Here is a 27686-nt window from a genome sequence, read left to right as displayed (position 1 = left end):
CCACCACAAAGGATCCACCAGTGCCCAGCAGTGAAATCTAAAAATATACAGATGCAACAATAGGGCTTACTTTTATGGGGGCAATAAACTAATTTTACCATTTGGCCAGGTTTACCATTTTTTGTAAATATTTGTAAATGTGAAATAATCACAGAGAGGTTTCACAATTATTCTAAATAAAGATATTTTTGTACAGTTACTTTCAAAATGTTTCTAAAATATTCAAAGAAATTCAAATAAATGAGTATTTTCTTAGTCAATTTTTTGAAAATTATCTAATTATTGTGGCTCAGATATTCTTTTACTCAAAATAATTCAGACTAATTATAAATATCGCCTAAAAACTCTCATGGTGTCTTGGAATGGACTCTATCTTAATGGTTTTGTTTACCAGTATTTTTTTCTACATGTAAGGCCATGTTGGTTTGATTATATTGTTGACATCCTCTGGGAACCCTAAAACTGATGCGAGTGATGTAGGACTAAAAACACATCATATGGTATACCAACAGTTAGGTGTAGGGACCAGTACATTGTACGGATGCAAAACATTGCTTTTTTCTTCTTTTTGGACCAATCCGATAAAACAGACGTGAAAAAAAATATATATATGAAATGGACATATCGGCAGGCGTTTGGGGTCTTAGCAGGTCAAGAAGACAACAAGAGTGAAGTTAAGTAGAGTTTATACTATTTTATAGTCATTTCCACCAAGTTTCTACAGTCAAAGGTACAGAGACAGTTAGCCGTGATCATTATTACTTGGATATGGGATTTTAAAATGCCATTTTAAAATTCTGGCAGGCGTACTTCAGGGTGACACGTTGGCGCCTTTCCTGTTCATAGTTGCACTTGACTATGCACTGAGATGTGCCATCGAAGGGAAGGAAGAGCGGTTGGGCTTCACCCTCAAGGAAAGAGCAAGTCGTCGAATACCAGCTAAAATAGTGATGGACTTAGACTTCGCAGATGATATCGCGTTGATATCCGACACTGCAGAAAAGGCTTGTACTCTTCTTAATGCAGTCGAGCGTCAATGTCAAAGGATTGGCCTACAGTTGAATACAAAAAAGACTAAGGTCATGGCTTTCAATTCATCAGACAACAATGTTGCTACTCTTGACGGCACTCGACTAGAGGTAGTACCCGACTTCAAGTACCTCGGTGGCTGGATTGCCTCAACAGCACACGACATGAAAGTGAGACGAGCTCTCGCTTGGAACGCCTTACACAGCATGAGGAGAGTGTGGCAGTCAGGAATGGCTGACGACCTTAAACGACGCCTCTTTGTCTCTACTGTTGAGTGTGTGCTACTGTATGGCTCAGAAACCTGGACACTAACAGTACAGGATGAGAGGGCACTGGATGGCATGTACACTAGAATGCTAAGGAGAGCTCTAAATGTGTCTTGGGAGGACCGTGTAAGGAACATAGCACTATATGGTAACCTGCCTAGACTAAGTGATAAGATCAGGCAAAGGCGCATGCAGCTCGCTGGCCACTATGTGCGACACCCAGAACTAGTGGCAAGTGAGCTGATCTTATGGGAACCGGTCCAGGGTAAAAGGAAACCTGGCAGGCAGAGAACTACCCTTATCGACACACTCAAGCGGGACTCCGGGCTCGACAGACTGAGCAGCACAGCTGAACTACGTTCACTGATGAAGGATAGGGAGGAGTGGAGAAGGAGGGTCCAGCATGCTTCCCGTGTTGGCCTCGACTGACTGACTGAAAATGCCAGTGGGAGTCAGATAATCCACCAAACAGATTCCTTTGCAGCAATATTGACCAATTACCATTGTTTTGAGTATTGCCAATTCTCAAGTTTCCACAGACAATCAGGTCAAGGTTCAGGCCCGTACCTGGAAATGATCCTCTGCACCTGAACGGAACGAATTTTCTGTACTGGTACCTACCCCTACCAACAATAGATTTTTTCTTCTTTCTGTACTTTCACATCTTATTCTTTGACTTTAGATTTATTTTGGCATTCTATGGCATTCTATGGCATTAGTTATTTTTTCTGATCCTTTTTTTTTCAATCTAATGAGTCCATGATATATAATTGTGCTTATTTTACAGCTGCTTGGCACAATTTACTGTGTGGTCAAATTTTTTTTTTTGGGGGGGGGAACAGATGTGAGCGCAGATGTCATCCATGTAATTAAATCAACATGGCCTAAAGGGGGAACGGTCAGATTATGCCATAAGGAAAAAAGTGGAAAATTTGTAACCATAATTTACTGTAACTGTACTTATCTGATGTACCTGATGGTGTTGTGTTTACTAGGAGAGGAGTGTAATATTAACAAGAAAAGAATTTGGTGACATTACCAGTCCTGGTTCTTGACCTTCATGTACTTGTACAATCATGTTGTAGGTCAGCTAGACAGAGCGCAGGAAGACGCCAACACCAGTGCCCAACAAGTCGCTGACTTAGAGGGTAAGGAAAGAGCTTCTATCAACTTGTGTATGGAACTGTAATGTCAAAAGCCTACATGTATGTGTGCCTACACTACAGCATCAAAAATGCATACTAGGCAACAAGTTAAGATGGTTACCTGAAGAAGTCACAACATCTATTTATTTTTTTTTTCTTGCATGAAGAAAATGTCAGAAAATAGTTTATGCTGATTTTAAACTGTCTTTTGGTCTTAAGGTAGTGGTGTCATCTCAAGTTGTTTAGCACAAGACTTGCCTCTTATTGCTTGTTAAGACCATGATGCATTAAATCAAGGGCAGTTAATTGGTGGCACGTCTGACTGCACGTAACCCTAGAAACCTGTCTCTGTTTATATGGAGACAACAAGCGATACACAAAGCCCCATGATCAGAGACCTGACTTGTCTGGATGTGGAGGGTTTGTGCTCTTTTGTGTGAGTCTGTCATGACAGATTCCTGACAGGTGCATTTAAAATTTGTCCAGAGCAGGTTATTATGACTGCTTATTGTTTCTTGCATCAGTACAGGTCTGTAAGATCAAAAGTTATTTTTTATTTCTACCTATAAACACACATTTTTCTTTGCACATTGTAGGTTGTACAATGTCATGTAGATGGGTGACATTACTGTGAGCCCTAACTTTGAAACTAAGAAGTAGTCCTATATAATGCTTTTGTTACTAAAACACAAAGTTAAGTTCATTTAGATTTCTTTATTGCAGAGTGAGTGAGTGAGTGAGTGACAGTTATACTGGTTGGTCAGCATATATGACTAGTTGGCACAATATCCTTTCTGACAATGAGATCAATATCATTGCACTTACAGAAAAACTATCCAGTTTTGAAGACAGGGCAGAAGAACTAGTGGAGTCAGCGCTTACTGAAATCAGAAGTGAGTGACATGATAATCTGGTATGGGATGTCTTCTTTCTTGATTTTTCAATTTCCGGGATCTGTTGTACTTGCTTTACTCTTTTACTACGTGTATGTTTTAGCAACCTGAAAGTTTCTTTGTAATCATTGAAATGTGCCATTCACAGGGCAACTAGAAGAATCTAAGCTTCAGAATGAAGCTAAAAATGAGATCATTAAGCAGCTGAAAGGTAAGAATGGTTTTGCTCCTTAAGTCTATTCCAAGTCATGTTTGTTGCCATTGTTTATAATCTATATGTATTTCAAATATTTGTGGTCGACCCACTGGATAGAGCCACATGGAAGCGCGGTGTGAAGAATAGCCGCCTGCTGCCTACCCCTGCGTCAGGGATCTTAGCAATCACACAATGGATATTCCTTCCTTCCATTCCATTTGTATGATATATTTTTTGATTTCAAAACAGTTTGTTTATATCTACAGCCTTCACGTCACACAAGGACGCAAGGACGTCCAATGTTTCCCTGTTTAGTGGAATATTTGAAATATTCATGTCACTGAGAACTATCTCCAATGCCTTTTAAAGGATGGCTACATTGAACTGCCTTGATTTGGAAAATGTGTACCATCAAATCTTTTTCAATTGGATAAATGGACTGTGAAAAGAAAGTGACACCCACCAGTCAAGTTCTGGTGCCTTATCTCTTGGCTTCCCCATCCTTAAAGCTAAGTGGAGAACACTCACACAGAGATCTAACAGAAACACCTCAAATGAAACAGAAGGTAGCAATAGGTCAGAAACTGAAGTCTGTACTACATTGTACTTAGGTAGCATGCATTAGGTCAAGTGGTTAGTGGTCCTGCCTCTAGGACTAGAAGACATGTCATATGATTCTGGCTGTGTCACTTATGCAACATGCACTCTACCGGAAGGGTTTTTGGAAAAACCTGTCCAATTTGGACAGTGGATAAACCTACATGTAAGTGTGCAGTCTGAAAAGAGAGTCTTATGGGGTATAAGTTATAAGCTATCTGCCTTAAACATTGATTATGCACAGAAAAAGCAACAACGTATAGTGTGACACAATGTCATTCAAAACAAACATTATATCCATTATTACTATTTCATGTTAGATTTTGCAGATCTATAGCTGACTAATTGTACTACCAGTAATGGTTTTAAGAAATGCCCTCTCTGCTTTATTCTAATTTGTTAAATGTTTTAATGATGTTGAAAACTTTGCCATTCTACTCTACATAAATCAGCATTTAAACGTGCCAGCTCTCAAAATGCGTGCTGCATTACAAACTTGTCTTAATGTCTGACCAATATTTAACAGTCAGAAATTGACAGATGATGGGACTCCATTGGGAGTGTCTGCAGTCCTTCCCAACCCAAAAATGCCTTGGTAGGATTAGCAGTCTTGTTACGGGAAGTGGCTGACCCTATCTTTTTTTGGAAACATTTGTAAATTAAAACAAACCAAATTTCATATTTGAGAGTTGAAATGTATTGGAAAAAGTGTGGCAATTAAAATTATTGCCATGGCGACGGTTTTATTGTTTATAAGTATTAAAGATTGTTGTTATTAATGGGTTTTAATAGTCGTATTCCATTCGCCTGGCGATTAATGTTCAGAGAGCATTGCTGTCAAAAGGGGTTCTCTTGTGCATCATGAGTGAAGGGTGAACAAATAATGTAAATGCTTCTCATCGATTTTACAAAACATCTTGTTGATCATCTTCTCTAGCTTACCACAATGACATTAAAGCATTTTCTCATTAATTATGCAAATAAGGTCTTTATTTTGCATAATATATATCTATCAATATTCTCTTACTCAGTTACAAAGGTCACATGTTGCGATGGTCCTATAATTGAATTGAGCATGTTTAGACAATTTCCCAATTAATTATGCAAATTAGCTTTCAATCTGCATAATTTATATGTAATTATATGAAGCATCACGTAACCTATCCACATACCAAAAATCATAACAATCCGTCAACCCTTTCTTGAGTTATTCCCTTTCAAAGTCTGATACTAAACCTGTCTTGCAGTTCCAAAACAAGCCGCTAGGGAGCCCAAACCTATACCACTTATATTACTCACGGCTTCAAGAGCTGTCTACCACTTAAAATTCATAGCCGCAACATGTCCAGAACTTGTGATATCAAACCAGGAAGTTCTGCTGTAGTACCGTAACAGGCCGCTAGGGGACCCAAAATCTAAACGTTTCCAGGTCTCAACAAGACCTACCCACATACCAAATATCAATACAATCCATCCAGGCGTTCTCGAGTTATGGTGGTCTTTTACAAACACATACATGCACATACAAACGCTACCCAAAATATAACGTTCTTGGCGAAGGTAACTATCACATCGCTATCTCACAACCCCACATGTTATACATCATTTAAGCTCAAACAATGCTTGTTTCACACATCGGTTTGCATTTTTGAAACAAAGATATCAAGGGGCCACCAAACGTTCCAAACTCCTGGACACAGACCAAGAACGAACCCAGAATTTATTTATTTATTTATTTATGTATTTATTTATGTATTTATTTATGTATTTATTTATTTACTTATTATTTATTTATCATTTATTTATCATTTATTCATGTATTTATTTATTTACTTATTATTTATTTATCATTTATTTATCATTTATTCATCATTTATTTATCATTTATTTATTATTTATTTATTATCTATTTATTATCTATTTATTATTTATTTGTTATTTATTTATTATTTATTTATTTATTTATTTATTATTCATTTATTATTTATTTATTTATAATAACTCTTTGCAAACGGTCGCTCACTATACTATCAGGCTCGCCCATGAGGCGTCGCCAAAAATCATCTTGTTTCATAGACACTTCAGAAATGTTTGCAAACTATCACATGGTACATGTACTCCCATATTACCTTTTATTTCAAATTATATATGAATATTCATAGTATGTAATCATATGACAATGAGCTGAATAGATTACAAATAGTATTGAAATAAATGGAAATAGAGTGCTGTGAAAAATTATTTGCCGTCTCAACTGCATCTAGTTTTGTCAAACCTTGTCAGGAAGGAATGATAAATTAGTTTTCCTTTTTTCTCTCCTAACTGTAAAGTGCTAAACCTGTTGACCCCTCCCACTACCAGACAAACTGTCCCAGTCTGAACGTCAAAACCTGCAGTGGTTGAGGAGGGACCTTGTTCAGAAGGAGACCATGGGCACAGAGCTCAACAATCATGTTCACGGCAACACCAGCTGTGTGCAGACAGAGGAAATGCAGCTGGATAGCAGTTGCACTACTGAACAGGTGCAAAGATTGAGAGGTGAGTTTTTAGCTCTTACCAAATGTCAGTCATCATCAGTAATGAAAGAAGACTAGTAAGAGAAAGATGAGGATATGATTGATTAATACAATTTATGGCCATTTCCATACAGATGAACTCGTTGAAACTAAAGAAACATTAAGGAGAACAGAAGAGAGATTGTCAAAATCTGCAGAACTGGAAGCCAGATTGAGGCCAGTCACATCTAATTCTGAGCTCCAGACCGAAGGTATCATTCTATATTCAAAAACATACTTATCATTAGAAAATAGAAAATGTACACATTCACATAACTTGTCTACTGCAAGCTGACTTTCTCATGACCCTAATACTACATTGTATGCCATGTTAAAAAATCATGTTGGTTTTTGTATGTTGAGAAGGTTGTTTTTTTACAAGAAAGGATTGCAGTCAGCTGTTTGGCTGCAAATTGAGACACAGAATGTGCTGAACAGGTCTTTGCATGGAAAAAATTGAACAGCATGAAGTGTGTAGAAGGTTGCTTTCTTCATGCTACTCCAGCTCATCTAGACTCTAATCCAGCCCTCTTGCATGTCTCTAACACAGAAACGGCCACTCAAAATGGAAGTGTGGATGACATCAGCTTTGAAGACAAATCTGAACTGGAAGAACTTAGAGGTACATTTTTATGTTAGGTGCATGTAGTATAAACTGCCAGTGCATAGCTTTTCCATTAGGGGTGGGTACCGGTACAGAAAATTCAGGTCCAGGTCCGGACCTGAACATGGACCTGATTATCTGTAAAACCTTGTGAATGGGCGACACAAAACAATGCAGTCCATTTCGCTTCTAAGGAGCCTGTTTAGTGACTTCCACTGACCTTTTAAAATCCTATCTTCATTTTAACAACACTAACTTCGACCAAGTTTGACTGTTACAGTTAGTAACTCGGTAAAAATGACTATCAACTCTCTTTTACTTTGCTCTCGTTATTTTCTTTGGCCAGTATGCCACAAAACGCATGCATGCCTGCTGCCGATATAATCTGTAACAGTTCATTTTCTAATTGGTCCAAGATCTGGTCCACTGATCTTTTTCAGGTCCAGTTTTTCTGGACCTGTCTAACAAGAAAAAAAGGTTTTGTACCAGTACATTGTATCCACTCTTATTCTCCATACTGTAACATTGAATATATTATGTATCAGATGGGCTGTATCAGATGTTTATTGAGTTACACACAGTACAGGTTACTATTTTGCTTAGAGCACTAATAGAAACTTATGCCGAGATTACTGTATGTTTTCCTGCATTTAAAATTACCTGTACGAGACATACAAGATTGTTTAGATTTTCTCTTCCTTTCACATGTAGTACATGTACATCAAAACACCGTTACCACTAACAATCTGGCAATCGGCAGTTATTTTAAGGTATATGATATAAGGTACTATGATAATCATACTATTACCATGAGGCAGTAGAAAATACGGGTAGGTACAGGTAAATATAAAAAGTAAACTACCTGCATATGCTAGTTGTGTTTCCAGCTCTGTTATACATGCATGTACCCCTATCACAAGTACAGCTGTTCAGAAGGTCATGTAAGTACACAATGTTTATCTCGCAGCAGAGTTGACTGCAGCTCAGGGTGACACCCAACAACGTCTGGAAGAGATCCGCCAGCTACGAGAACAGCTGCAGGAGGCCCAGTCTATTGCTAGGGAACGCTCCAACCATTGTTTTGAACTACAAGGTACCATTACCAAATTATTCGGGGCTTGTGTGCATTGTAGCAGTCACAGAAGATGGAGCAATTCTATAGCTCTTCTGTGTTTTATCCTTGAGTTGTTTCGAACAGACTGCTTTATTCTCAGGAATGTTGATTGATAGGGAAGTCTGCTTTTGCTCTTTATATCAATGTTATGTAATAAATGGATGGTTCCTTAAAGAAGAAGTGTTATATGATACAGTAAGCAGGGTAGCTTGGCACAATCGGCAAGGTGTTTGATTCATAACGTAGACGTTCTGGGTTCAAATCCGTTGATGTGCCACTGATCTTGTGTCACTGGTCTTGTGCCCTTGGGAAGGCGCTTAACACGACTTTCCTCACTTCACTCAGGTAAAAAAGAGTAGTACTACCTAGTTTTGGTTCGGGCGGTCCCTTGGATAGGACGTTAAATGAAGGTCCCGTGTTTGAGGAGAGACACTTTAAAGATCCCACTGCATATATAAAAAAGAGTAGGGGTCCCTCTCAGTGTGAGTGGTTTAAAATCTACAAATCTACAAAAGGTACTTACCGTAACTTACGACAAAAACCTATAAATTAAATGTAAATCTTGCCACTAACATGCGAAAACGTGTTGATTGATTGTACCAACATTTACTTAATTTAGTGTGTGCATTTGTATCACTGAAATGCCAGGTTGCAAAGTTGTGTTGGGGTGTCAAGTCAGTCTGCACACCTTCAAGTCTAGTGACTGTCTCCTCCACGAAATACTTCTGAAGCAAGAAAGCCATGTATGGGAAGTAATTATAATGATATGTGTTGGAAAGAGTAAACTCCTTCTATTGTCAAGCCAGCAATACATTGCACATGTTTTCAGTACCCACTAGTCATTCTCACCAAGTAACGTTGTCTCGATCATCTCAAAATTCAACTGACCGAGCCAAAGTCAAATCAAAGTCAAAAAAATTATTGATACATGTATTGCCATGCGCCATGTTGGTAAATTCGCCCACAAAGACTTGTGCTCTAATGTTCAAGGAACGCGTACCTTCCGCTATCGCCAAAATAACACTGTCTGGAACTCCAAATCCTCTCAAATTACAATTTCAGACTCGGTGCAGGTAACATACATGATGTGTATGGTCGCAATAGGCAGTGTTTCTGTATGTACTGGACTGGAAATTGTGTGGCCTTGGCCGCGTTGGACAGGTGGCCGCTATAGACTATTTCTTAATGCTTACAATGAAGGTCAATGGGAAAAATCCAAGTGACCGACAAAAAGTGACCGCAATGGCCAGCTGGTCACTATGCAAAGGTGACCGCTAATACAGGTTTGACTGTAACTAACATTGAGAAAATGTCAATTAACCACTAGGGTGAGATCCCTGCACCTGACACAGCTGTAATGTTTGTGTCTGTCATTCTGCCAATAACCCCCTGAGTCAGATCCCTGCACCTGCATGGAAGACCTTTATCCAGCGGCACAGTAGCGAGACTACCAGAAATGTGCTTGGGACTTAGAGAGTAGTGTCCATCTACCAGTTGGGCTGTTTTGGTTCCTAAATTATAGAACGAATAATGCTGTCTTTTGGGGCAATATCTTAAAGGTTGCTAAGCAAAGGTAGGGGGTTTATGGAACTCTAGTTGTTAATATTTCACTTACCTGCGTTATACCAGAAACCAAGAAATTCCATTAGTCATGTCTTAGTTAATGTATAAATGCCTTGTTAGCTTCACCATGTTTATTGTTCATGTAAGTGCACTCTCAGTACTTTTTCTTCCATCTGTTTTTTTTCCTTTGCAAAAACAGACCAGCTTAATAAGGCTGAAGGCACTGCACATGATGTCAAGCAACAGATCCTTGCCCTGAGAGGTCAGTTCTTGAGCTGAGGTGTTCCTGTAGAAAGCTGCTTTTAATTTTCAACCTTACAATATAATCTTGCCAGTCCTCCATGGCAGAAGGTGTCCAGGTTTAATTTGCATGTATACCGCTCTTGTATTACATATAAAATGGCTCTGTGCACAGAGATAAATATTTTAACTTTGTGATATGTCCCACGTTTTGATTGCTGAAAGAATGCAACGGTGTTTGTGTTGTTTTTGGTTATTGTTGCAAACTAACCTTTTTCTGATTGTTTTAATGGAAATTTCTAATCATTTCAGTTCTTCCTTGACTCCTGATATGAAATCCTTCAAACATGATAAATGAAGCCATAGTACAGTGATTGCACAGGAATATTACAGAAATATGAAAACACAAAAATGAAAGTCCAGATCTGAAACTTGAAAAAGACATGGCTTAAGTACATTTTGTAAATGTCTAAGGCCCACTTCAGACAGACAACAATTATATAGTTGTGCAACTGTTGTTGTCGACAACGCCGCCGGTGAGGGTATTTTAAGGCTGTCTAAAGAGGATCAAAATAGTCTTGCCAAGGTTTTTCCTCGAATCATCGTGCGACCACCTCGGACCCAGTCGTGAGGCCCAGTCGTGCGGGGGGCCGGCGACTATTCCTCACATGTCTAAAGAAAAATTGGATCATAATGCTGATAAGCCTGCAGCATTTTCTCCATAAATATACAAGTCATGTAGTCAGTAATTGAAACATGTTTTTGTCATCAGAAACTCCCTGTCCTAGCGCAATGCCCTGCCACCAGTGAATACATCCTGCGCATGCCCCTATTCCTTGATGATAATCTGTAATACCACCGGTTTTAATTCCCGATTTTTACCGTCTGTGTCATTCTATGTTGGGGACAATGTTTGTTTGCAAGATAAAATAGTAATCTGCTACATGACAGAAAATAAAGAATTCTCCTGCCATTTTGATTTGCGAGCAAGAGGTCACTGTGGGTCACGCATGCACTGCACTGGAATCCTGGGCCGCGGTTGTCCCGCAATACTCTGAACGCATGTCTAAAGAAAACCGTTGCCCACAATGATAGACAATTACAGTCGGATAAGTGTTTGTCTGTCTAAAATGGGCCTAAATCTATGTCATTTCATATTTTTATTTTTTTATATATTGATTGAAGTTTTTAGATAGGTACTACGTGTTAAAATAGGTAGGTGATATACAAATGTATACAATCATGTAGACACAAAACAAGAAAGATGTTTTAACACCTTTGAAAACGAGTAGTTGTAAAACAAAGAAAGCTAGATCTTTGCCTTTACTCCTTGAGTTGGTTGGTTTGACATTTACAGTGTATCCCTCACTGCTAGATCGCCTGATAGATGAAGAAAGGGCATCCAAGGAAAATCACCAAGAAGCAAAAAATTTAAAAGGTAAGAAACACAATTCATTATTTTATGTGTCTTGATCTGCCTGTTAGAATTTCCAAACGTTTGAAAAAAGTCTGTCACGGGACAAAGAGGGTAAGACACACCTTGGAATTTTCCAAGAGAGTTGTATGATATTATTTATTGCTATATGTCAAGAACAGAAGAAAGAGCAAGCAATGATTTGTTTTTTGTTTCAATTCACAGAGCAACTTGATAGAGTGCAGCAAAGTAGTAAGGAAAGCCAAAATGAAGCAGAGAAAGTAAGAGGTACGAGAAAGAAGCACATCCTTACATGCACATGTAGTTCATATTATGACAACACCAATAACATAAAAGTGGGTTTGCTTGATTGTTTTATAGTGGTGCAGTTTCCTTCACAAACCAATCTTTGCAGGCTTTGGGGTATGATCACAGCTCCTGCAAGATTTTGCAGAATCCTGTGTTTGGAAGAGTCCATTATTGCATGGAGGGGGCATATTCAAATTTTTTTTTAAATTTGGTGATTATGTAAAAGTCCTATTTTAGCGGAAGTATTTTTGGACTGCTCCATTTTACATAGGGGTATCACACTTTCACAGGTCCATTCTTTCTTGGATGGGGGAGTTTTTTTTTTAAATTAAGTTTTGGGTAATGATTCCAAATTCCTTTTTTTAGCATGATTTTCCTTGGACTGTTCTATTTACCTTTTTGCATAGGGTGCACTGGAAGATACCATTCATGCACAATGGATTTTTTAAGATTCATTTTGGGGCTAAATTTTGATTAGTAGAAGTCATTTTTAAGCAGAAGTGGTCCATTTTTGCACAGTGGCGATTTGGAACGGTGTTTTGTTACATGGGAAGGTACATTGTAGATGAAATATGCTGTATTTGCTCTCTTGCAAATGTATGCCCTTTTAGTGTATTATTTACCTTGATGTAATGTCATTGATGGATCTCAGCAATATGTCACCGATTCAGTTTAAACCGTTCATTTATGAAGGAGCCTGTAGGTTTGTTTGTTTGTTTGTTTGTTTGTAGGTAAATGTTGTTATTTAACTGTTTGTTCCCCACACATGTACACATTGTGCACATTATGTGTAATTTGTCATGCTCAGGTCAACTGCAAGAGTGTCAATGTGAGCTGGAGAGGTTAAAGGGTATGCAGGACAACAAGGACAATAGAGTCAGGAAGAACAATGAGCAAGGTGGAAAACATAAAGGTACATTTACATTTCCAATAGAGTCCATTCCAAGTCACCGTGCGGATGTTTGTTGCCATTGTTTAGAATTGATTTTAAAGTTTTGTAATTATATGTCTAGGACATTTGATACTTCAGAAATATTTTTAACACTGTTTCAACTTTATAAATATTTCCCTGGTCCTGTAAAACTTTGGAAATATTCATAGTGTGGAATTGGATACTTCTAATGGTTTCTAAATAATGATAACAGCATTCTACCATTATTTACCATTTTCTGCCATTTTTTGTAAATGGTTCAGTGGCCTGGGAAGATAGCAATTCACACATCCTTGCAAAGTATGGTTGGGTGCCATGCAACAATGGCCCACCACAAAGGATCAACCAGTGCCCAGCAGTGAAATCTAAAAATATACAGATGCAACAATAGGGCTTACTTTTATGGGGGCAATAAACTAATTTAACCATTTGGCCAGGTTTACCATTTTTTGTAAATATTTGTAAATGTGAAATAATCACAGAGAGGTTTCACAATTATTCTAAATAAAGATATTTTTGTACAGTTACATTCAAAATGTTTCTAAAATATTCAAAGAAATTCAAATAAATGAGTATTTTCTTAGTCAATTTTTTGAAAATAATTTAATTATTGTGGCTCAGATATTCTTTTATTCAAAATAATTCAGACTAATTATAAATATCGCCTAAAAACCCTCATGGTGTCTTGGAATGGACTCTATGCTAAGACTGATTTAGTCAATTAGTGTAAGATAGACATAGACTGAGTGAAGAAACAATTATAGTATGTTTATATATTCACATCAACTTTGACAAGCATCACCCGCGACAAGCACTTTTTAACTTCGGCCGCACACGCTCATTTACATACAGCATATTGTTTACAGTAGAGTTTATAATTATGTTTACCAACACATGCCGCCCTGTACATTCAGGAACTGGCATTGGGACATGTCTCACGTTATACATGTATGACAAATTTTCCAGCATGCTATGAAGGTTAAACATGGCTTTTTAAACTTTGTTTGCGGAAATGATGGAAATCGTCAAATTTGTGACAAAACAAATGGGGCATGACAGCGCACTGTCTGGTGGAGGTGCGGTCCATGGGATGCAGGAAATTAACACCTCAGAGTTAATCGCCCCTTAGCATTTTTAAATTTCGCTTTGAGACGTGAATTACAGGCTCTCTTTCCCTCTTTTGGAAAAAAAACAACTGTACCCAAACATCTGTTCTTAGATTTATCAACATATTATTCCATAAGGCCACAGCAAGTAAATTTTATGGATGACATCAGAGCGCCGATTCAGTTTGCCAGATTTCAGAAAAAAAACAAGAATTTTTTTCTTCGGAGGTGGTCAACATGACAAGAAAGTACATTAATTTTGTACATTGGGAAAATATGTTGTGTTGTAGGCTAATGATTGTACTTGTAGAGGTGACACTAGCCAGGTAGCCATGACTTTAGTTATAGAAGTGAAACTATTTAGATAGTTTAGTAAAAGGAAGCCATGAGTGTAGTTGCCATGTTGGTAAGTGATACCAGTCTACCACACCAGTGTCACCTCTACTACACTAGTTCATGTCTTGAATACAGCCTTACAGGAAAGAATGCTTTGTTGGCTGTGATACCATGTTCCTCGCTTCAATTCTTGTTTTTTTTTTTTAGATGGAGAAAGGTCAATTTTTACAACTAATTCAAAAAGTATCTACAATGTAGGGTCTTTCCTATCACAGCCAATCCAAAAATCCAGTTTTCACATAAGATCCCACCAAGAAAGGCTTTTCAATGGTTTAAAACCTTGTTTTTATTTGATGTTGTGTGTCACCCCTATTGGTACTGCATCATCTTTTGGAAATGACATTGAGTGGGAGTCCTGTATTTGAGGGGATGCCTTCAGCATGCTAAAGGGAGAGGGCTAGCAAACCCTCCATGTAGAAATAAACCCTGCTACTGAAAAAGCATGGAAACTTGTCACCCTACATGTACATGTATGTGCCACTAGGCACTACAAGGTCTGAAGGAAGGTGTGTTTGCTGAACTGTGTATGTTACATGTAGTTAAAATCATTGTTTTCATCCTCCCTCCACCCATCCTCATAGTGATATCAGCCACCTGTGAGAAAATGTCAACATTTCTTATCCCTACTGTTATGATCTTTGTTTAGAAATGTCCTACAAAGAAGAATGCAGCTTGAGGAAGAGGATACAGAGTCTAGAGGAGGACCTCAACAGGTGAGTGGTGCATTTTGGTTCCATACGTTATAAGGGTTGTTCCATGTTCATTTACGTTGGGTCAGTGAGAATAATCTGCCCAAAAGTAGACACAATAGTCAGGTGGTCTCACTGCAGAGGTGGTCACTATCACCTGTAGTAGAATTTAATAAATGTATCACCGGTTTAGTTGCTGTTTGGAAAAGTGCAACACCTCAGTCAGACTCCTAGGAAGAATACATGTATGTCAAAGTAAACTGCTTTTCTTTGCTGGTATGGTGTGACTAAAGTGACTAAAACTTTAACACAAAAATAAGCAGATGGCTTCTTTGCTGTGATCAAATCTGTGACATTGTACTTGTCTGTATAGAGCCAGGAAGGAGACGACCAAGTTGACCACTGAAGTAAACAGACTTGAGGCAGCCAATCGTGAGTTGGACATGAAATACCAAGCACAGAAGGACAAAACAGACAACAAGGCTATCGAGTGGAGAATGGAGCTGAACGAGGCTCATCGAGAGGCTGACAAGAGCAGACAGGAGGTGAGAACAATAAGGAAACATTTTTTTCTGTATTTTTTCTGTACATTGTTTGGGAAACATACAGTTACCTACACCTGACAAGTTTACCTGCACTAATCATTACCTCCTTTGTTTTTTGGCCTGTTTGTCTTTGTGAGCATGTGTGAAAAGCTATATGGATTGAATTGATATTTGGTAAATGAACTTCAAGGTGTTGTTGATGCAAAGGTCAAGCTTGATTTTATGCCTCCTGGTGGCTGAAATTGCTACTAAAGCAAGACTTCTGCATCTTTTGTCCTGGACATACTTTAGTCTTTTTTTTTTTCATATTTGTGACCAGCAACATGTGTTCTTTGTTGACACTTGTGATGCAGTTCTTTCGGGTGGATTTTTTTGGGGTCTGCCTTAACACCTCAAACGATCTCAAATGACCTCAAACAACTCTGATATGCAGTGTACATACATACAGTACTGTACATACATGTCCTTTATTTTAACTGGATGGCCATGTTCACCAAAGCCACTCTTCCCAGAGGTCCAGTACATGGGGCAACGACCTTATGTAGTGCTCTGGATACATTGTTTATGCATTTATGAATTTAAAAATGCAGCAAGTCCTAGTTGTTTACCAGTTATTTAGAGTTAGCTGGTTTCAAGAGCAAAGCAATTTGAGGCAGAAAAAAAATAGTATACAAGTACAGTATTATAAGTTGACAATGAGAATTTTGCTATATTATAATCTTTTAGCCACTGATGATTAATTACAACATCCACAGTTTTATCTTACTGTTGTCTGTGAACTGAAGAAGGTCTCCATGCAGACTCCTAACACTGACCATCCAATGTAGCGACCAGAATTGCTTTGATCTTGAAACTGGCAGATGAACTCGAAATAACTGGTAAATACTTAGGAATTTTTTCAAATTCATAAATGCATTAAACAATATATCCAGAGCGCCGTACAAGGTCACTGGCCCATGTACACTATATATTAGAGCTGTTTGAGGTTGTTTGAGCTGAGTCATTGGAGGTGTTTAGGCAGACTGGTTTGAATGTGCTGTAGGGACATGAAAAATCCACTGTGTAGGATTTGAACAATACATGTACAACAAGTAGATTTTCCTACCATCTCTTTACATGGTAATCTAAATCTACCCTATGGCATTGCACAATACAAACATGTTTAAAAACTGTGACCTTCCAATATTAATGGAAACATGCCAACATACTAGTACATGTACGGCTGATCACTGTCTTGTGTGACTGACTGCAAACTGTCTGTTGACAGCTTCACTGTGCATGTATAGTTTCTATATATAAAACCAAATCCTTGCAATATTTATTGCAGTTTTGAGGGAAATGTATCCTCAGATTGTTGATACCCTACAAAATAAGACTAAGTTCATTATTATATCATATTCTGAAGTGAAAAGATATGGGTATCGTTGAAGGGATTCATTAGTCACGTATGTAAACAGTTGATAGAATTTTTCATCAATCAGTGACTAGTTTTGACAGGTAAACACACGTACCTCCAAATTTTCAATGGCTATCAGTCCAATATGATCACGGAGTGACCTAGTTCTTGCAAGAGTTGCGAGAACTAGGTTGAGACTTGCGTGGATCTTCTGCCCCTCACCCCCACTTCCTTGCGGAGTAGAGGTACATGTATGTAGGACTTGGGCAGCTCCCAGCCATCATTGCAGTTCAGCTTCACACCTTCCAACTGGATATGGACTGCTTCTTTAACCTTCCTTAAGTGTTTCTTGGTCAATAATCTGAATAGTGTCAGAGATAGGTTTGGTGGTTACAATGTGGCGCAATCGGAGTGGATGTTGGCTCAGCGCGGATTTACAATCCTTGTTGTCTATGGACTTTTCATGCTTTCCGGTCCATTCTTCAAACGATCTTTTTGTTTCTCCTACATACACCTCACCACACTGTTCACAGGCTATTTTGTAAGTAACACCACACTTTTCACTAGGTGCAAGTGGGTCTTTAGGTCGAACAAGGGCATTGCGAAGAGTATAACCTGGTTTTGAGAATAGGTTCATGTTATGTTTGGCATACGCGCGTTTAAGTCTCTCAGTGACACCTTTCAAATAGGGGAGTACAGCATAGCTAACCATCCTTGCTGACTCGTTTCTTGTTGGTGTTGATTGATTTGTTGGTGTTGTCCCCCTCCTTAAGAGCCCATTCCAGGTAGCCGCAATGCCGGAGTGCCACCCTCACTTTTTCCTTCTCTGCGTCTTTCAGAATACGATCTTCTACGAGAGTGTTGGCTCTGTGCATAAGGGTCCTCACTATGCCTAGCTTTTGTTGGACCAGATGGTTGGAAGACCACTGTAAATAGTGGTCCATATGTGTCTCTTTATGGAACACGTCTGTGGTGATGGAGTTGTCAGCGTTTCTTATCATCATGACATCCAGCATTTGTATCTCCCCCAAAACTTCGACCGATGGGGTGCAGGCTTTCCACTCAAACTCCTTCATAAATAAGTTAGCCAGGACCGGTGACAACGGCGAGCCCATTGCAATACCATAAGTCTGTTCATATATAACATTGTTGTACTGGAAGTATGCAGTACTGACTACAAGAAGAAGTAGGTCGTCAAACTCTTTAGGGATCAACATCGTAGGGCCCTTCCAAGTGGGGTCCCCTCGGCTCTCTTCACAGCCATCTGCACCACTTCTTCTCCCGGGAGGCTGGTGAAGAGGGCTGTAACGTGGAAGAAGGTGAGCACCTCTCCATCCTCTATAGTGACTTCCCGAATCCTAGTGACCAGTGGTGTCCAGGTTCTTAGAGTTCTTAATGTGCAACCAGAGGGCTGAGCAGGTGAGCCAGGTGTCTAGTCAGTAGTCATGTGGTAGGTGATGGAGTTTATACCTGACACAATCGGTCTCATTTTGAGTGGGTCCTTGTGAATCTTGGGTGTAGCATAGAACCTAGGTGTGGCATCAGACGTGGGGTAAATTTTGTCATACACCCGAGGGTCGAGGTGTCCTGCTTTCTTGATCTCCCTCAGTTTTCTCTGCAGCCTTCCCTTGAGTTTCTTGGTGGGGTTGGTGGGACTTGTATGTCTTCCACATACTCAGTTTTATCCATTGCCACAACAGCCGTGCCCTTACCTGCAGGGAGGATGACAATGTCCTTATTTTCTTTAAGTGACTTTATGGCTTTGCTCTCATCCTTAGATAGGTTAGGTTAGGGAGGTTTGGCTTTCTGGAGTATTCCTACCACCTCTTTCCTCAGCAGTGATGCTTCTATCTTCCTGTTCGAGATTTTGGCAGGCTACCTCCATGGCCGTGACGTTCTCCTTGACTGGAATATCGCTAGGGGCGACAGCAAAGTTCAGACCTTTTCCTAGGACACTCATTTCACTTGGGGTGGGTTTGTATTTTGGCAGTACTCTTACCCATTCTTTGTGTGCCGGATAAATCAATGTTTTCCTTGTCCTGGTGGGGCTGAGAACCTCCAAGTTTCACAGTCTTCAGTTTCTCCAGCTTATTGATCTGCACTGTTTTGGAACGTCGGAAGGTGGCTTCCTGTGACCTCTGTACATGGGCGCTGGTTCTCTCAAACATGTCCGGGTTATGGGCGCCATGACAGCGATTGCAAAATGCCTGTTCGTACTGCCGCTATTTGCTTGTAAGTTGTTGTACTTTGTGGTGTGTGAGGTGTATGTGTTCACGTAGGATGGCTTTTTTTGTTCAAGTTGGGTGTTGTTTGGTGACTCTATGAAGCATATATTTTTGCCTCTAGTGTTTCAATTTTATTTAAGCCATTCAGTTTTCTTTTTTTGCCCGGTGAGAGATCTGCTTCACGATGAAAACCAGCATCATAAGTCTGACGCAAAGCACCTTTCCAAATCGGAGCGCAGTGATTTATTGACGTCTTGAATATTTTTTCAATGTTGATAGCAAAGATATTTTGACCTGGGGAGAAGGGCCTAGCAAAAATTTTTTGACCCGACCCTCTGACGACCAGCCTTCCCCCCTCAATAAATTCCGTACGGTCCCTTATGCCGGGAAAGGGAGTTTGCCGTGGAAGGTAGTTTTGCCCCGGGGTCTATAGAATGGTGATATATAATTCCTTATGGTGTTTCTTACTTAGTGGACCTTGTGCTGCTTATTATCTTCGCTGAGAAGGTTATATTTTGGGTAGGGTTTGTGTGTGTGTGTGTGTGTGTGTGTGTGTTTGTGTGTAAAAGACCAGCATAACTCGAGAACGCCTTGATGGATTGTATTGATATTTGGTATGTGGGTAGGTGTTGATGAGGCCTGGAAACGATTAGATTTTGGGCCCCCTAGCGGCCTGTTATTGTACTGCAGCAGAACTTCCTGGTTTGATATCTTGAGTTCTGGACATGCTTCGGCTATGATTTTTTAGTGGTAGACAACTCTTGATACTGAGAGTAAGTGATGTAGGTTTGGGCCCCCTAGCGACTTGTTTTGGAACTGCAGGGCAAGTTTAGTGTCAGACTTTGAAAGGGAATAACTCAAGACGGGGTTGATGGATTGTCATGATATTTGATATGTAGATAGCTTCATCAATGCTTCATATAATTATATATTATTTATGCAAATTGGTATCTAATTTGCATAGTTAATGAGGAAATTGTCTAAACACGCTCGTCCCATTATAGGACCATTGCAACATGTGACATTTGTAATTGAGAGAGAAGAATATTGGTAGATATATATTATGAAAAATTAAGACCTAATTTGCATAATTAATGAGGAAATGCTATAAATATAATGTTGTGGTAAATGGCGGGAACTTCATACTTGTAGCATTTGGAACCTATGTACAGGTGAACATCGTTGAACATTTATTATGCAAATGATGTCTTAATTTGCATAAATTATCAGAAAATGCGATAAAAGCCTTCTTTCTTTTTTTAGATCGTGTACGTCTGTTGTTTGGTGAAGAAAATGATCAAGTAATATAATCTATGCAAATGAGGACCTTACTTGCCTTATTAATGACAAATACAATTAATACAGCAGTTGTACATGTAAAGGGCAGGATTATTTAGCGAAGGTATGGGGTCGTGGAACTCTAGTTTTTATTAAGTTCCCAAGCACCAAAAATTTGAAATTAAGAAGTATGCTAAAAGGTTGTTGTATTGGTGTTTATCAAGAGTGTTGTGATCTCAAAAATATATACAATGTAAGTGTACCTTTAAAACAAGCTGGGAATAGGAGCAGAAGAAAATTGGTAACTTATTGATAATATCATAATGGGTTGTTTGTTTGGCTTGTCAATTGTCTATGTAAATGATCGAAAATTTATCTCACAATGGCAGTGCGTGTGCAAAGTCAGTCCAACTTCTAACTACCCATTTCCTTTAACATATATTTACAGCATTTATTTATGTGTGAGTCCCTAGATATATTTTCCAGCTAACAAGAATAACTTGGTTTATTTCCATCGCACCAACATTACAATATAATTACAATCTAAGATATGAGTGGACATCTCGCAGCCGTAGGCTGAATTGCATGTAAGCCACTATGTTAAAACAATTTGCTCCATCAATGAATACATTAAAAAGGTTAAGACAATAGATTCTAATATAAATATACATGTAATACAATATGTACAAAGACCGGCTATTTGAGCACATGTTCGTTCAAGAGATGGGTTAGGTATGGTATTGGGCTTGTTTTGAAGCGCTTAGTGCGCACTGGCATGTAGTCGAGCTTATTTCCATTTCTTGTCTCCCTACCACTAACATCACCTCTTGACTGTGGTAGCCAGTCCCTGTAGAGGAAAGAAATGAATTGATTTGTCGCAAAGTTCAATATCAAGTGAATTTGTGTATGTTTGTGAGCATGTTCATACATAATTTTGTGTGTATTTTTTCCGTGATTTTCAACATACACAATGCAACATATCAACATGAACCCTGATCCTCAGTGTTGATCCTCCTATCTGTGGGACTCAAAGTGCTCACTGAAAGTGCTGCAATGCAGTATTATAATTAATGAGGCCAAGGAGGAAGTTGAGCTTGCCATCTCTGATTGCCTCTTGTATTACAGTGTGGATCTGCCAGGACTGAAGTAGAACTTCTCCAGGAGAAACTGAAGAACAGCCAGCGGGAGACAGATAAGCTGAAGGATGACCTCAAGGGCCTGAAGGTTGAGTACAAGATGGTTGCCACCAGCAGCAGAAATGTGAGTGGGCTGGGTGTAGACCGTGGCGTCACACATGGGGTAATTTGTTTCAACTTTCAGTGCAGTTATCTCCTGCTTGGCTGTGGCACTCAGACTCTAATGACTAACATCTGCTGAGGGTGTTTGGTGTGTTCCTGTGATATCTCTTCTGTAACAGACATCCAAACTAACATTCAGCAGCACTCAAGAACTGACTGTCCAACATGATATACATGTCTGTAGTTAATGTGACCGCCCTATTTTCCGAAATCCCTATGTTCCGAAATCCCTATGTATTGAAATCCCTAATTGCAAATTTCAGCCGCAGATTTTTGGTTTAGACAGCAGCATTTAACGTCTCATTTTGGTAATGCACCTAACCTCATACCAGTCTCAGAGCATCATAACAACAAGTTCAGTACAATTCTTGACAAGGAAAGGAAAATATACATACATGAAAAAGACATACTGATATTTGCATGTACCGGTATGCTAAATATACATGTGGTTATCTGGGCATTTGTAAACACAGTGGGTATGTATGTACAATAAAGGTCTTCATTTATTCATTCATTATACACAAGACCAGGTAAGGCCACACCGATTTAATTTCTTGGTTCACGGATTCGCTGGCTCCTATTTTTTTGGAGAAAAAAAATAGAAATAAAAATTACCACTCAACAAATTTTCACCATTAATGAAACCATTCACCAACTTTCTGGTGTAGCAAATTGGCCTTTATATTATAAGCTCCTTAGAGTGTGGGTACAGGTGCTGTTACTGTACAAAAATAGTGTTTTTGTACTTTTTTCAAGCTGAAAATTTTTTTCTTTATGTTTTGGATTAGCCATTACCTTTACCCCAACCATTTTACAATTTTTATTTTTATTTCGCCCTCTCGCTCCATATTTTTTATGAAAAAATCCGTGAACCAAGAAATTAAATTGGTGTGGCCTAAGGGGTTTATGTTCAATATGGGTAGCAAATGGTGCTTGTTTTTCTCTTCGCCAAGAAGAGTATGAGATTGCTTGACTTGGGTCTGTATGTAGGTCAACAGCATATAACTCGAGAAATTGTGGATGGAACTTTGTGATTTTTGGTAGGTGTGTAGCAGTTGTCGAAAGGAATGCCAAGTTTGAAAACGGTTTACCTGGCGTTTTCCTACGGTACTGTCAGGACGGTTATCGGAAACTGCTATAGGCTTGTAAACTCCATCCATGTTACATGTACATGATTCTGAATGGGGATTTTGGAACAATCAAACAATAGATAGTGTGAGTTTGGAACATATACCAGTAGGGATTTTGGGAACACAGAGAATGAACTGTAGTAAGTACATTTGTATATTTGATTTCTCCTGGAGAGTATTTTTTACCAGTACATGCCTTTGCATTCAGTTTGAACAAACAATTTTTCCATTTTCATCCATTTTTTTCCCAAACCATTCTGCCATGGCAGACTTTCTGACAATGTTAAACATGTTTACTCAGAAGAGCTGCTCAGGTATAGGAAAGTTTCTGCTGTAAGAATTTGGGGAGGTACTGGTACGTAATCCTGGGAGGAGGGGGGGTTTCAATTGCCCTTTTTTCCTTTCAAACATCCATTTAATATAAAAGATAGTTTCAGCACATTCCAATAACTAGAAGCAATGTTCACACATGCAAACCTTGGCAAAATGCCAGCTTTTTTTAAAAGCACTTGTTTGAACAGCCATATTGTTACATGTACCAGTAATGGAATCATCACCTCCATTCTAGATACTCCACAACACCACATGCTATGGTAGAAAGTGGTACTGTACAGTGTACAACACCACATGCTATGGTAGAAAGTGGTAATGTACAGTGTACAACACCACATGCTATGGTTCTCCTGCCTGCTGGACACTACCGTGTACTTGCTGACATCTTTTCTTCTCCTGCCTGCTGTTAAACTTACCTGGAGTGGCAGACAACTTTTCTCACAGATTTTTGTATCACATTTTATCTATTTATCATGTGTCTCTCTTCCTTTCCAGTTGATGTACCTGTGTCTTGTGCCGATGGGGATCCTAGCAGCAGCCATGATGTTTGCCCTATTTCCAGCCCTCCTGTCCATCTTGTCCGGTGAGCTATAGAGGAGGGGCAGACCTACTTGCAACAGGCAACTCCTGTAAGACTATGTCAGAATACTGTGATATTATTTGACAAGAAAATGTCACACTTCAAGTTTGGAAAAAATGATGAAATTAATTTGTTGTTCATTCTACATGCATTACATTTGTAAAAATGCAAAGTTATTTCCCATCTCTTCCAATGTCCCATATTCTATTCCAATCAAATTACAGGTGCATGAATCCACCAGCTGAGATGTGTCACTTGTTTTGGATTCTTCCAGTATTTAAGTATTTTGTTACGGAAAGTAGGATGCAAGAAAAGGAAGGATGTTCTTTTGTATTATTGTGGCATAAAGTTACCATACTGCGACACACATTATTGTACTTTCATTCCAGTGAGGTTTCCAGGTTTTTCTATCCACGGTCAAATATTCATAATCCCTAAAAAAAACATGAATACTGTGTAAAGCAGCTACCTAGTGCCCATTTGCCCCCTTCTGTTTTCATGAATGTTAACGTTGTAATTTAAGATTATCCAATAGTTCACTGGTCATGAGTTTTATCAGATCACAGGATGAACCATGTGTAGTACATACATTGTACTTTGTTCTATCCCCAAGAATCTCTTCAATCATATTGTCCAGATGGCAATGGTAATGGTAGTATCTATGGCATTCTGCTGGTCTACATTGCTGATATATCTCAGTAATCTCTAAACAGATCTGCCTGGAAATTTTATTACATGTATATCTTAGGGTGTGATGGGTAACTTTGCAAAGGAGCTTGCACCCAAGTTTCAAATGATGCCCCAAAAAAGATATTCAGTATTTTTACCAACATAAAGGAATTATGTAACTTTCTTGATAGTACATGACTGTAGGCCAGTTCTTGCCTTTACCAATTGTCTCTTACCCTCCTCCTATGTTTGGAATGTGGAAGTCATTTTAGCATTGTACAGGTAAAGCTGCGTCACATACAGTGTACTTCACACTGTGCTTACATCAATGTTACTGTAAAATTGTTTACAGTTAGACTTCAGGCTTCTTCTGAGCAACATCTGAATCACAATATTGTGACTGACTGCCTTCGGTAGTGACAATACCAGCTATCTGTCCAGTTAACAATTGTAAGAAATTGAATATCTGTTAACTGAAGTTTTAACTAGATTGTTGATTGTAGTGTGTGGAAGTTGTTATATTCACTGCCAGGGAGCATTAAAAATGCAAATGGTCTTTAAAATGTACATTCAAAGGCCCACTTTATGTTTCGAATTTTGCAATACAAGTGCAATATCGGAACAGCTTTACACTTCAGGAAAAAAAAAAAAATTTCCCATGGTGCTGTAGATGATGTTCCTGTCACTGGTAGTATTGCATGAGCACTTCTGTGCTGTCATGTCATTGGGGAAAAGATTTTGTATGACAATATAATTCCTCTTATCCAGGTGAAGAAGTTGTGGCTGTCCTGATATCACAAAATTCTATGTGTGAAGTGGGCCAAAGTTTCATTCAGTATTCTACTATGCTCCCCTACTACCCTCTAACTAGATTTATTTTATGAACAATATCAGCCTACGGCCGAAAACTATGTACCTGACAAGGTTTAAAAAAGTTAGGTTACAAAAATAATTTCAGGACCGATATGAAAAAAACATTTTGTTTTCAGATAATGTATTTATGTGAATAATCAGCCAACTTTTTGTATTAGACTCATGGTGAATTACATTATGTATGATTGTTCTGTAAAGAAATGATGCTCACTAACTCCATACAGACCCTACCCTATACCTATAGGAACTTCCCTCTTTGTAAACATTATTTTGTCAAAAATGCAGGCTAAGGCCACACCGATTTAATTTCTTGGTTCACGGATTCGCTCGCTCCTATTTTTTTGGGGGAAAAAAATAGAAATACAAATTACCACTCAACAAGTTTTCACCATTAATGAAACCATTCACCAACTGTCTGGTGTAGCAAATTGGCCTTTATATTATAAGCTCCTTAAAGTTTGGGTACAGGTGCTGTTACTGTACAAAAATAGTGTTTTTGTACTTTTTTCAAGCTGAAAATTTTTTTCTTTATGTTTTGGATTAGCCATTACCTTTACCCCAACCATTTTACAATTTTTATTTTTATTTCGCCCTCTCGCTCCATATTTTTTATGAAAAAATCCGTGAACCAAGAAATTAAATTGGTGTGGCCTAATAATCTTGTACCGAGAAGGTCAGTTATTGATATCAAAAAGTACATAAATAACACCTCTTCTGGAGTTTACAGCTCCTATGAGAGTCTCCCATTCTGCCCCTCAAGATTCATTTCTCATACCCTAGGGGTCATTAACAAAACAGCCCATGTATATATTACTTCAACACTAAGATGCTGATAGCTTATATATCAACTTTTTGGTAAAAGTTGAACAGGTGTTTGTGGGTGACATGTTATACTATGTGGTACATGTACATCTAGGTATGGTTTTATGCCTAAGAATACCCTTAAAGTCAACTATAATTTTGGTTGTCAGGTGTGAAGAAAATAAATCTACACACAAAAAAATGATCAGTCAACCCCTTCTTGAGTTATTGACTTTTCAAAGACTGTAACAAAATTGAAAGCTGCAGTTCCAAAAAAAGCTGCTAGGGGACCTATAATTACAGGACTTGTTCTCTGTCTGCCACTCAATAATCATTTCCATAGTAGAATATGAGGTCAATGAGGTATCAAAACTGGAAGTTCAGCTGCAGTACCTTAATTAAATCATTTCAAGGTTTCGTCACTACTTACCCACATACCAAGTATCAAGACAATCTACCCAGGAATTCTTGAGTTATTGTGTTCACATGAGCAGACACATGTACATGTACCCTAAACACAACCTTCAAAAGCATAATGAAAAAGAAATAAGCTTCCTGTGATAGACTCAAATTATACCACAGTAGCCATAAGGTCAACATGCCAGGTTTGGTGACATTTGAAACAACTGAATTTCCAACTTGTGATGCATTGAAAACCATGTAACAGACTTTGTTACATTTTTGGTGCCAAAGTGAGCCTTTTGGGATTGATTCAGATCTTGAATGGTACAGAAACAATTCAGTGTACACATCAGAGAACCAATAATTTGAATTGTGGGATGTTATAGCAGCATATACTTTTAGAATGGGTTGTTCTTTAGCAGATTAATATGCCTCCATGACTGTTGAGCCTGCAAAGAAATCGTTGTAAATGTTGAGCTCAATGATTTAAAGGGGTTCATTTCTTTTTCTCTTGTTGTTTTTGTTGTAGTACTTTTATACAGCAAATGCACATTTTTGAACGATCAAAATTAATGTATTGCTAACAGCATGTCAATGCATACCCTCATTTTGTAACTTGCCGTGGCTAAAATGGACTTGCCATGCAACAATTTTCTAAGATCACAGACAGACTTTATTAGACTTCAGAAATTGAGTGCTTGTAGGGCATGACAGTTTCAGGAATATGGACTCTTCTGGAAAGATTTAGGGGGATATTACGGATCAAGAACTTGTTTTCCATTCTCAACATTCTCTTTTTCAAACTTGTTTTTCATATTTCCTTCCCTTCTTCTCTCTGCCAGCCACTTCTCTGGAGTTTTTTTAACATGCTCTTGCACAGTTCCAGGTACATACAGTATGTATACAAGTAATATCTAATATGTCCCACCATTTTGGATTACTGTATTGTTGGTGGTGGAAATGTAAAGTTAAGTAGTGTGCAGCTGAGCATACAAGTAATCCATTGAGGGTTGTTATAGCCAGGCACCAGTAATCAGAGACTCTCACATTTGTACAGCTACAACTATATATACTAATGGACTTTCTAGCCCGTAAATAACGGGAAGGTC

At 38.6% G+C, this 27686-nt stretch overlaps 1 protein-coding gene across 9 annotated transcripts in view; it reads left to right on the top strand.

Annotated features, from left to right (window-relative positions):
• LOC118415277 (sarcolemmal membrane-associated protein-like) overlaps positions 1-25153 on the top strand; it is a 56605-nt gene extending 31452 nt beyond the window's left edge. For 2 of the 9 annotated variants that reach the window (XM_035819753.1, XM_035819746.1), the window contains 15 exons: positions 2381-2443; positions 3268-3333; positions 3482-3544; positions 6488-6664; positions 6777-6893; positions 7232-7303; positions 8253-8378; positions 10162-10224; positions 11578-11640; positions 11842-11904; positions 12734-12838; positions 15005-15071; positions 15421-15592; positions 21617-21790; positions 23748-25153. In XM_035819753.1, the coding sequence (XP_035675646.1) occupies positions 2381-2443; positions 3268-3333; positions 3482-3544; positions 6488-6664; positions 6777-6893; positions 7232-7303; positions 8253-8378; positions 10162-10224; positions 11578-11640; positions 11842-11904; positions 12734-12838; positions 15005-15071; positions 15421-15592; positions 21617-21790; positions 23748-23846 (1490 nt within the window). In that variant the 3' untranslated portion in view covers positions 23847-25153. The remainder of the gene's footprint in view (positions 1-2380; positions 2444-3267; positions 3334-3481; positions 3545-6487; positions 6665-6776; positions 6894-7231; positions 7304-8252; positions 8379-10161; positions 10225-11577; positions 11641-11841; positions 11905-12733; positions 12839-15004; positions 15072-15420; positions 15593-21616; positions 21791-23747) is intronic. The other 7 variants (XM_035819751.1, XM_035819748.1, XM_035819749.1 and 4 more) reach the window with 7 other exon arrangements.
• The last annotated feature ends 2533 nt before the right edge of the window (positions 25154-27686 follow it).

This window comes from Branchiostoma floridae, chromosome 5 (genome assembly GCF_000003815.2).
Source record: "Branchiostoma floridae strain S238N-H82 chromosome 5, Bfl_VNyyK, whole genome shotgun sequence".
In the NCBI taxonomy this organism is placed as follows: Eukaryota; Metazoa; Chordata; class Leptocardii; order Amphioxiformes; family Branchiostomatidae; genus Branchiostoma; species Branchiostoma floridae.
This window is presented reverse-complemented; position numbering and strand designations above follow the sequence as displayed.